The sequence below is a fragment of the Anopheles moucheti genome, chromosome 3 (assembly GCF_943734755.1).
Source record: "Anopheles moucheti chromosome 3, idAnoMoucSN_F20_07, whole genome shotgun sequence".
Classification (NCBI taxonomy): domain Eukaryota; kingdom Metazoa; phylum Arthropoda; class Insecta; order Diptera; family Culicidae; genus Anopheles; species Anopheles moucheti.
The window spans coordinates 71,584,221-71,595,512 of NC_069141.1; the positions used below are offsets into that span (position 1 = coordinate 71,584,221).

At 39.6% G+C, this 11,292-nt stretch overlaps 2 protein-coding genes across 2 annotated transcripts in view; one reads left to right on the plus strand and one right to left on the minus strand.

The window, feature by feature from the left end:
* Positions 1–6,045, plus strand: part of LOC128304730 (potassium voltage-gated channel protein Shab) — a 44,622-nt gene extending 38,577 nt beyond the window's left edge. Inside the window, exons 9-12 of the mRNA XM_053041946.1 lie at positions 68–270; positions 1,250–1,535; positions 1,601–1,782; positions 2,819–6,045. Of these exons, the coding sequence (XP_052897906.1) occupies positions 68–270; positions 1,250–1,535; positions 1,601–1,779 (668 nt within the window). The 3' untranslated portion in view covers positions 1,780–1,782; positions 2,819–6,045. The remainder of the gene's footprint in view (positions 1–67; positions 271–1,249; positions 1,536–1,600; positions 1,783–2,818) is intronic.
* A 4,163-nt stretch (positions 6,046–10,208) lies between these two features.
* On the minus strand, positions 10,209–11,182 carry LOC128304027 (phosphatidylinositol N-acetylglucosaminyltransferase subunit C). The gene has a single exon (XM_053041148.1). It carries the CDS (start codon positions 11,145–11,147, stop codon positions 10,308–10,310), a length of 840 nt encoding a protein of 279 aa, XP_052897108.1. The 5' UTR covers positions 11,148–11,182; the 3' UTR covers positions 10,209–10,307.
* Between the last annotated feature and the right edge of the window lie 110 nt (positions 11,183–11,292).

Genomic DNA, 11,292 nt, shown 5'->3' on the forward strand with positions numbered 1-11,292 from the left:
TAATCGTTAAAACCCAATCGCAAATTATGCCATCCAAACGCTCCCGTTTCGGCCTAACACACCGCAGATGCTAGAAGTGCTGATACTAAATTGTCCTCCATATCCATAGATTCGCTAGAAACGTCACCTCAATTAGAAACACATCGAAGATCGAAATCGATCCTTAAAAACAAATCCGAAGCGTCGCGTCTTTTGTCCGATCCGGAGAGTGAACGGCTCCTGGCAGACAATATGTCCGGCTCCGGGATCTCGGACAATGGTGCCAACATGGTAAATTTGCATTTTGACTCTATTTGTTTTGAATGAACTTTTTTACTTTTGCCGTTTCCGTTTCTGGTTTTTTGACTATTACTCTTAAGCCGTTTTAGGTTCCTTTTTCTTTGGGTTACCATTTTTGTTTTGTTTTGTTTTTGTTTTCGGTTTTTTTACTCGTTCTAGTTCCAATTTTTTTATTTTTTGTTCGTTCTTTTCGTACGCCTGTACACTAACCACTATTAGTCTTACCTAATTACCGGACCCAACTGTATGACTTTCAACACTTTGCTCCGCTTTATGTCTCCTCTCTCTCTTCGTGTCTGCCACTTTGCTATCCATATCTCTCGTTAAATCTCAACCGATTAATACCTTCTGTTTTCGAACGTACGAAAAAAAACGTACCAGGCTACAGTGCCTGTAACATGTACCCCTTCTTTTGCATCTAATGGCAAGTTCCTCGTTTCGATAGCATTGATGTTTAGTATTTCGTTTTTCCAAACAGCACTGTATAAAGGGCCTGTTTTGTTAAGGAATTTTGTAGTCTTTTTTTTTAGATAAATAAGCCATTTGTTTTGTATTATAAATGAATTTTGTAGATAGATGATTGCCTTTTTTTCTGTACATAAATTGTATTCTTGTAAAATGTTCTCTGTAAGTTGGACAACTTCTATCACGTTGAGATTGTGAGAGATATCCCCTTTGATCTTCATTTATCGTTATACGTCGTTACTAAACAATACGCTTCCTGTAAATGTGAATCCCTCGTTTCCTCGTTGTTGCTGTGTTCCGTTTGTTCGTTAGTTTCTCTGTTTAGCTGATTAGCTGTACGTTTAGCAAGTGCCGGAACGATCGAGCACGATCGCTAGAGAGCTGCTCGTACTTTGCTCGATAGTTTCCGAGTTACCGATAGTTGCTCACATTAACGAAAGTTCCGAAGGTACATGGCATCGATTCTACCCATCATCGATTAATCTCTGCATCTGCGTTTGTCTAGGGGAGCGACTCAAATACTGATTACTCCGGAAGCACGATGATTGCCACATCCATTACGCCGCTCGTACAGCGGCATCGGCTTACGCACCAACGATCGACACCGGCCTCGCTAGGTGCCACTGCCAAACCGCTGGCGGCGAGCAAGTTCTCCCAGCCGCGCTACTCACAGGAGGAGGTCACACGGCAAACCAAACCACAGCTGACGCGTGGTGTCGGGATCGGTACGTACGTCGATCATCTCACCGGTGACCGGCGGTTGGATTCTGGTACTAGGGAAAGTAGCACAGGTATTGTATCACGTCTACGCCTTCCTCACCGAGCTCCAGCAATAACAGCTTTCGTTGCGTTGCAGAATCGGAAACAGCATTCTCAACATATCTTGCCGCTAGTAACAGCAATAGTAATAAGGACAAGGCATCGTTCGCCGGTAGCAGTCTAACGTCGAGTGACGAAAGCAAAACAACCACTAGCAGGGGCAACTCGGTCGAAAATCACGGTGGTAGCAGTGGGTACGGTGCGTCATCTTCGTAGCAGGTATGTGACAGTATGTAAAGATTTTTTTTTCTAATATTCATAATAACCCTCCCTCGAAAGATCCTCCTCCTTGATTAGGACACGTGTATGTCCGATGAAGTAAACAAATAATAAGCATAGTAAGAAAAGGCATTCGAATAGCGAGTTGACTCTCAAATGAAGCAATAATCTCTCAAGATTAATGGAGATCTGAATAATTATCTGAATCTGAAGCGAAGAGTCATTCGAATGTAAAGTCGTCTCTGGATAGATCACAGAATCGCGCATTGTTGAAGAATCTCTAAAGATTCATGAATATGTAAAATATTTAGGTACAGCTGAAGCTTCACGAAAAATCTAAGCACTGAAAAAATATGATTTTAAATAGAAGCATAATGCGTATCATGATTCGGTTCTGAAAAGTCCCATGGATTACTACAAGTACTGAAGTTTCGTGAATTCCCACATATTCATAGACGTCTAAAGCCATGTCTAAATCTGAATCCGATTTTCTGAAAAATGCTGATTCTCAACCGAAGAATCATTTGAATCGTATGTCGACTCTTAATAGTTTCATAAATTTCTAAACATTCTGAAGATCCTTGATTGTCTAAAGATTAGATTTATGGATCTCTAAAGATACGATGATCTCTACAAGATCATGAATGTCTAAAGGTTAATGATTTTACACATCTTTCATAAATTAAAAATATCTCAAGCATTGTTAGACTCCGATTGCATTTCTTTATTTATTAGAAATCTTCATTGTTTAATACCATTTTTAACTTGGAATTTGATGGTATTGCTAAATTATAAAATTTCAGGTGCATTGCTCTCTTGATCGAAGTCCGATTCGATCCGACTTTCTGGTTACATTCTTAATTACGATTCCGGTTACATCTATGTATATGTTTATACAATATATGTTTATATTGCAAAAGCTTACCCTTAGAAATTGTTCAAAGTTTCCCAAATCTTTAAAATAAAAATTAGAAGTCATTAAAAACTTGCCAAAAAACCATTAAACTAACGAGTTTATGTTTTTTTTTATTCCCAGGAAAAGCCGTCTTCTGACGGACAAAATATTCTAAGCGAATAGCTAACTGGTTCGTGAACAAACACTAGATGGCAAAACAATATCATCGAACTAGATGGCTGGCTAGTGGGCTTAGTGATCACTGGAACAATTCCTCAACCGTAGCCCCATCCGAACAAGGACTACTAAGGACTAAGAGTTACTAGTAGATGGCATTCATCTGTCGCAGTCACCTCAACGCGTCACTCTAGAATTATCAAATCGTAGAAGACATCCGCAAAACAACGCGCCATCGAACATCCTTTAGTGTAGCGAACGACGAAGAAGGCAGCGCTAAAGTGTATAAAAGAACCACGATCAGACGAGACCGGGGTATGACCTCGACGCGTGCGGCGATCGTCCGTGGCGCGCACACGAAACTGAAACCAAAAACCGGAATAGCAAATACTGCCCTCCATCCGCGATTTCTAGTAGACGTGTGACCGTAATCGTTACACGTAAAACGTTTAGCCGCGTTAGGGTAAGCACAGGTGGAGCGGAGAAATGAAGCCGTATCACCACCGTCAGCAGTTTGCGGTGCGATATTGTTAGCATGGTGTCCGGAGGGAGGTGTGTGTGGACCATTACGGCTGTAGCTTAACTTTGTATGTGTGGTAGCGTTACATTTTAGCTGTGGATCAGTAGCAATCTTAGTAGTAACACCTGTGACAACTCGGAGCTGTATAAGAAACCAAAGATTAAACCACTTCTGTACATAGTACACCATCACGTGCTAGGAAACCGCATCACGAGCAGATAGCAAACGAGCAGTAGGCAACAAACAAGGAAACCAAACGCGTTCACGTTCACCAAAACAAAACACAAAAAGGGATAACGTTACCTACACTGTAACCAAATGCACTGAATGTTTAAAATGGGGTTCTCTTTTTACTGATTTAAACACTTTAAAAAGGCTTTTACTAGGTAAGGGATACGTTGTTGGTATGCGCCGTAACCGACACGAGGCGACAGCAAAAGCAAAAAGGCGTTAGAGTTACATTACTAGTTAAGGTGCTTACTTTTAAGCTACAGAAATCGCAAAAACCTCGACTGACACATTGACGAATGGCATTCGGAAGAGGGGAGAGGGGGATCGCGTGAACATATTCGAGTGCGAAACGCTCAGCAAACAGTCCTGTCCAGTATATATATATATATATATATATATACATATACCAAATACAGTCTCGCATACACTCTACACACAGCTTCCCGCCGCAAATGCCAATGCAAAGTGTGCAGCAAGCCTTCCCTTTGGAGGTGATATTTTAAACACACACACACACACACACCCACACACACAGCGAGGACTCGCAACCAATGCCGCCACCGTGAAACTCTACATTACAGGAGATTATGAACTTGATACAATCTACAAAAACAAAACTAAACTAAATCGAGTGATCGACCAGTTCCATCCAGAGCGTTTCCTTCTCCAATTTTTCTAAACAACAAACCTTCGGCAAAGGGGGGTGAAGAATTTTTCCAACCCCCCCTATTGAATTTTGTTTGGGTTTTTGCTTCATTGGTATCATACCATTGTCGGGATCGGTTCCCGTTTACCGTCTATCATATGCAAATCTCTCACATCACCAAACACACAGCGGTGTGAATCCTTTTCTTTCCCGGGCACGGCAGCTTACTGTTATTGTTGCCACCATTTCTAAAGTTTTCTAACTATTCCAAGCGCTTCTCGGCATATTCGGAGGCGTTTCGTACAGTACGAGTGAAATTAACAATCGACACACTAATCGATCGACAATTAGGCTGAAAAACCTCAAAACCCGTATACTAACCCTCAACAAGCGAACAATATTTTCGATTACATAGGACAATCAAGTTATTCATTTTCGTGCGCAGCAAAAAACAAAAAAAAACTGAGAAGCATATTTATAACCTTATCGGTCACGCGAAACAGCGAAAAATTCCTCCACCTTCGGTTCGGTTGTACGTGGAAGAGTCCATGTTATTCCTGCACATCCTACACAACTTACGACCGCTGGACGCGATAGGAAATCATCTACCACATTGCACGGCCTTTAACATGTAAGTCCGATCAAGCGGGATGGGAATAAAAACGTCGCATAACAGAGAACTTAATCTATAGCTTACAATCGAAAGCAATACAATCTTATCACGTACACTCTACACCCAATTTTCTATAGCCATTCATCACAGCAAAGCAACAACAAACAAACAAACTCAATCGAAATTAGTAAGCAAGTGTACAAAACCAAAGCACACAATTTTACTGTTTTCCAGTCTTAATCCGCGATGCACTCGGGCAGTCGATGCAAAAACGCTTGCTAAACGAGTTAGAGAGCTAGCGTCAACCACACAAACTCAACTTACCCTTTCTGACTTTTGACTAATATTAGCCATTAACTATTCGGTGCGAACGAAAGGAAAGCGATGCTGCGTAGGGAATCGTGTCGCGCTGTAGATCGGCTTTGCTATACAAACGCAATTTTAGGATACCGTTGCGTGCTTGTGTTTTCTTCGATTAAAGCCAAGAACGAACGTTACGTACCGCCTATTATACCTTACATAAATGTTCTTTCAGGCTAATGCGATGTTGCTGTGTACGTTTTGCGTAGTAGCCAAGCTAAAAAAAAAACAAATCGGAATACTAATATGATAAACAAACAAACAAAACGAAAGCACATAGTACTTATAAAAGAGAATACGAAGGGGAAAGTTAAAGAAGAAAACACATAACACACACAAGCACACACACTGTTTCATTAAAATAAAAACGTATAACTAACGCTCAAAACGAAGCGTGCTGCAATATGCTTGCCTAACATTAGCATTAACAGTCCATAATAATGCATAACAACCCGAAAAAAGAAACACAAAAAAACGCATTACTTTAACTGAGCAAAATCGCACATCGAAACAAAAAAAAAAGGTGGAAAACAAATTGAACAAATACAAACAACAACAACATAACACGCGTATTCAGAATTGCAACGGACGCTTACTGCACAGCAGAAAGTTGAACGTTTGTTTCATCTACATCACTACTCACTTACAAAACATTGAAGGAAAAAAAACAAGAAAAAAAAATACACACACACTCATACAACAAAACAAACGTAATTATTATAAATAAGAAAATGGCTTATATCTGTGATTTAAATAAATGAAAATTAATACACATACACACGCGCAAACATAAGGAGACAGGATGAAAAATGCTAGAAAAATTTAAATAACATGTTGAATGAAACTGTGGAGAGGAAACGAAAAGAACAAAAAAAAGCAACATCATAATTAACATCAACAAAAGGATGAAAAGCGAGAGGAAAGTGTGTATGTATGTATAGTAATGCGAAAGGAATATGCAAACAAAGCTAGTAAAAAAAGAATTCAGAGAACGAAAAACACAAAGCAAAGAACGGAAGAGATAGAGAAAGAGACAGAGTGAATGAGAGAGAGAGAGAGAGAGAGAGAGAGAGAGAGAGAGAGAGAGAGAGAGATAAACGTAGCGAGAACGTAGTGTGCGAGATGTTATTACAAGAGAGTTTAAGGATGGACGTAATACGTTAACATTGAATTATTAAAACAAAGGAAAATTGAAACACGTGCTTTTTAAAATATTTTCTATATGAAGACATTACATTATATAGATATATACATATATACAATTACCGAAACGACAAAGGAGCAAACCGAATATAAAGAAACCAAACAAACAAACAAACAACCAAACAAAACATATGTAGTAAAGGACACACACAAACATACACACGACGACGTCTGTAGCACAAATTGCAATCGCATAATGATTTGGTAACAAAGGGACGAGGAGGTAAAAGAAAACATAAATACATACTAGTGCATACAAAAGCAGGAAGAAATGGAAAAGAAACACACAAAATGACAGCAAGAGAGCGGAAATAAACCACTACACAAGCAGCATGGTAAAGGAAAATGTTTGAGAGACCGTACGAAGGGCAAGCCGGCCAGTAGCGCGGATGTGTTAGCAAAAAATAGATAATTAATAAAAATGTTACATTAAATTATACTCTTATATATATACTTACGTATAGATATACATATACATAGAGAAACGTAATTGTGTAAGAACGTGTACAATGCTAAGTCTCTATCGTTACGACTAGGAAGTTAGGATATCATGCACACGTAATCATCACCCGAATCGGAAACGAGTGTGACGGCCACCATTATTATGCTCGCCAAACAAACCCCTTTTCAAAAACGGCAACGTTGACAACGCTCAGTTTGGTAATACTACAACCCATAAACTCGTATCACTGTTACTAGTAATACACTAATTGCAAACTACTACTATTACTACTACTACTGCAACTATTTCTACAGTTTGTTATTCTTTAACACCGTTCGCTACCAATAGAATCTGGACGGTCATTCTGCACGTACAACGTTCTCAATGTAACCCTTCTCACTACCAACAACAACCTTCATTGTAATCACTACTACCAACATTAGTATCTGACAAGGTCATTTTGACAGCTTAATGGTGGCACAGCATTCGCTTTTCTTCCCTGTTCATTCGCATTGTTTTAATCGCCCCATGGTTCATTCGCACTAGCCAAGCGAAATATGGCGCCATTTCAGTTCACTCCCTTCTCTCTTTCTCTCTCTCTCTCTCTCTCTCTTGCTCTCCCGCTCGAGTCCTGTTCTAGTCAATTTTTAAGATGGCAGCAGCTAAATAGTGATGTTATCGTATGTACTTTTATTCGTTTACTTTACGACTGTTCGGTTTTTGGGTGTGGCAGGTTCTAGCGTAGTCAAATGACAAAATGTTACTTAGTTGTACCGTCGTGGTTTTATTTTATTTTGTTTTTTATTACTCTACAAATATATAAAACATGAGTTTAATCTACACTTGAGGCAAATAAACAGAAAAAGAAAAAGGTTATTATTTACTGTATGGGTGTCGTTTAAGTTTACATTCTTGAAGAAAAGAAAGATACCATCAGTTTCGGCTCCATTCCACCATTCGGTTTAATTGGTTTGCATGTAAATGAATTTCGTTCATCATCATCGTCATGTGCATTCATTGCTTACTTCATCGAACGCATACCAAACAATGAAAGAAGTTTTTTACGCTTTCGGGTCCGAGGCGTTAAAGAGAAGGCAAGTGCAAACAAGCAAAAAACAAAGAAGGAAATCAACAAACAAACAAAAAACGAGCGCGGTCTACCAATGTCCTAGTTTTCCAAAAAAAACACAAACAAACACAAAACAAAAAGTTGTATAAAATAAAACATTTTGAAATGAATTGCTACGAAACGGAAAAAAGCTGCATCCAAATTCAATCTACTTGCTGGCAGAGCGGAATAAATGTTATGCAAACTGGGCACAGCAAAGTCAAAATTACGATTTAAAACCAAGTTTGAGCGTTTAGGCAAATTTGTGTCTCCGTTTATGAATATCTCTAGAAGAAAGCGAAGCGACACACATACCCACTGTAAGATAGGAAAACTCATCTTCATCTCTCGCTTGCGGCCTGTGCTCCCGATCCCAGTCGGATCAAAACGGGCCAACGAAAACCAGAACGAGGAAATAGGAAAAACATTCATACATCAGCACGAAGAGAACCGTTGGAGTCCAATCTTGAAGTACGAAATATCTAAACTCATCTTTCAGCAAATGTACAAACACAAACAAGCCGTTAACATTCAATTTGTCCGCAGTTTTGGCCAATGGTGTAACAATTGTTTTCATCTTTATTTATCACCATTCATTCCTTCTCGGCAAGCGAAGGAATACTACAGTAGTAGAGAGCATTCAAACTCAATTAACTTACAGTTCACTACAACTATAGCTGGGAGAATTTTTATTCTCTCTCTCTCTCTCGCTCTCTTTCCCTTTTTCTTTCACTGTTTCAATGTGTATCCTTGCCGGTACACAACCGAGAAATTAAAAAAATCGCAACAAAAAATAGATATTTATATTGTACACAATACAACAATTTTGCGATACATATTTAACGGATATTGCAATTACGGCAGAGTAAATATAAATTATTCACCAGCATAACACACACACATTTTCGAGCACTTTCCAACGTATTGTATGATAGCCGAAATAGAGAGGACGAGATGATTGGTAACAAAACAAATACCCATTCAAAAGCATCAACCGATAGACGACGGTGAAGAACTCTGCAAAATTGCGAAACAGTACACAGAAAATTTTGAAAGTGTCGCAAACGCACCGCAAAGTTGTATCAAAAAGTCAAGTGAATGTTGTAAATTTATTAGAGAAAAAGTTGTTTCATTTCGTTTGTTTAACAAGCAAATAACTACATTGACAACATTCAGTACTATTTTTGATTCTCTACCCAATAGTGCTTCGGGACGCGTTTATAAAGAGCAAAAACAAAAACATCCCATTCACATTCAAAGCTAGGGATAAAACTTTGAAGCAAAAGGAAAAGACAAACATAACACGAAACATAACATAACGAGCACTCCAGCATGTTTTTCAGCAAGCAATCAAACCGAAAGTAAAAACAAAACAACACTAAGGCAGCAGGGCAGTTAGTTGCGTTGGAAGAGTTTGAGAAGAGAGCGGGCAAGAGAGCAAACGGGAAACTATTATGTAAAAGTGGCGCAATTCGATGAAATAATGAGAACAAACGATAATTCAAATAAAAGAAAATAAAAAATTAAACAAAATGACAGTATGATGATGTCACCATGGTGATGTTTATTGTTTATTTCTATTGGATTATTGAGATTTTATAATGCTGTGAAAGCTGCTTTTGTTCAACACGTGTTTTGAATTTGAATTTCAATCACGACTTCGGGCTGCCATGTGCGTTTTCCCGCCTTTTCCTAGCTGTCAAATAAATGTTATGCCACATGATCCTCGAAATGCCAGCACGGGAGAAAACAGTTGCTCAACCCTGCAATCTGTTTGCATGCATTGCAATTCATTCCGGCAATAGCAGTCAAACGGAAAACACACGCGTCGGACTCACATCTATATTGCTCATCCGAAAATCTATTCCCAATTAAATTGCATCCATCAAGTCCTTCGTTTTCATCCGGGGTTTTGGAGGCACTTTAGCAATGAGTGGCATCGTACCGAGCGACAGACATTTACACGAGGTTCTGATACTGCTGTTCAACATGAAGAAAAGTGTAAACGATGCCCATCAAGAGTTAACAGCAACTTACGGAGAGCAATGCATAAAGCTAACCACTTGTCGGGAGAGATTTGCACAGTTTCAGAAAGGCAACTACACGTTCAAAGAAGAAAGCAGACGAAAAACAAACAAAACGCACAACAACGCTTGAATGCGAAGGGAAGTTGAACCATCTGTGAAGGTTTAGAATGATAATTAACGAATAAAACGTGTCTGTAAGAATCATTGATCCGTGGTTTATTCTATCTTTGCTTTACATCCTTGGATCCATTCAGTAGATCGACTAGTATTATGTCTTTATGAACCGTTCTAAGGAATTACCTTCTAAGATGCAGATTCCTCTACAACTATGGCTTCATCCCATGGACCATTAATGTTGTTTTTGTACCTTTGTAACCGCACAAAAAGCCACGGACAGAACAGATTTACAAACGCTAACGTGCTGATGTACGTGTACAGAATAATATGGGAGATAGATTGTAGGAAATAGCAGCACACTGCTATGGAAAGCACCAGGAATTGCACGCTATACAATTTCTGCACCAAAAATGGACCTAGCGCGAAAAATACGGCGGCCACTTCGAGCAGAACGAACGCGTGCAGTGCGGAGGATAGCCGTGAGGCTAGACATATGGAACCGAAAATGGCAGCGTTTAGCGAGATTGCCTTAGAAACGAAGGCCGCCGATACACCGTAATCGAAGAAGATTAAATGTAGCACCAGCACGAAGAACGTCATCGAGAAGATTGTGTCCGTGCTGATGCTGTTGGTGAGCGTATGGAGCAGTGGTGAAAAGATGAATCCAAACACGAGTACTGCTGCTGCTGTTTTCGAGTCTTCCACAAACTTGGCCAGCTGTATTTCACGCCCAGCGTAGACAAAGTATCCCAGGATAGTTCCGACAGCCGATTGAGCAAAGAGCACCTTCGCTCCAATACGTTCTAGGTACAGATGGTGGAAAATGACCAGAAATACCGTCACCACCGAGATCTGCTGACTGAGTCTTGTAGCACCGGCGAATGCTTCCATGGGCGAGTAAGTTTTCAGATTCCGGTTCGTTTGCATATCCTTCAGGAACGACGGATCCGTATAATTGTCCGCGTAATCGGCGTTTTCGTATAAGTTTTTCTTCCATGGTTTGCGGCTGATCGAGGAAGTTGCCATCAGGACACTTTGTTTACGTGCGGCTGCTGCACGATTGAATGGTTTGTTTACGTTTTTAATTTTTTTTTTTCATTACCTGGACAATGGTAACAATGGTAAAGCGTGAACAGATTCGCTACACATAATTTCAAACGAAATAATTTTA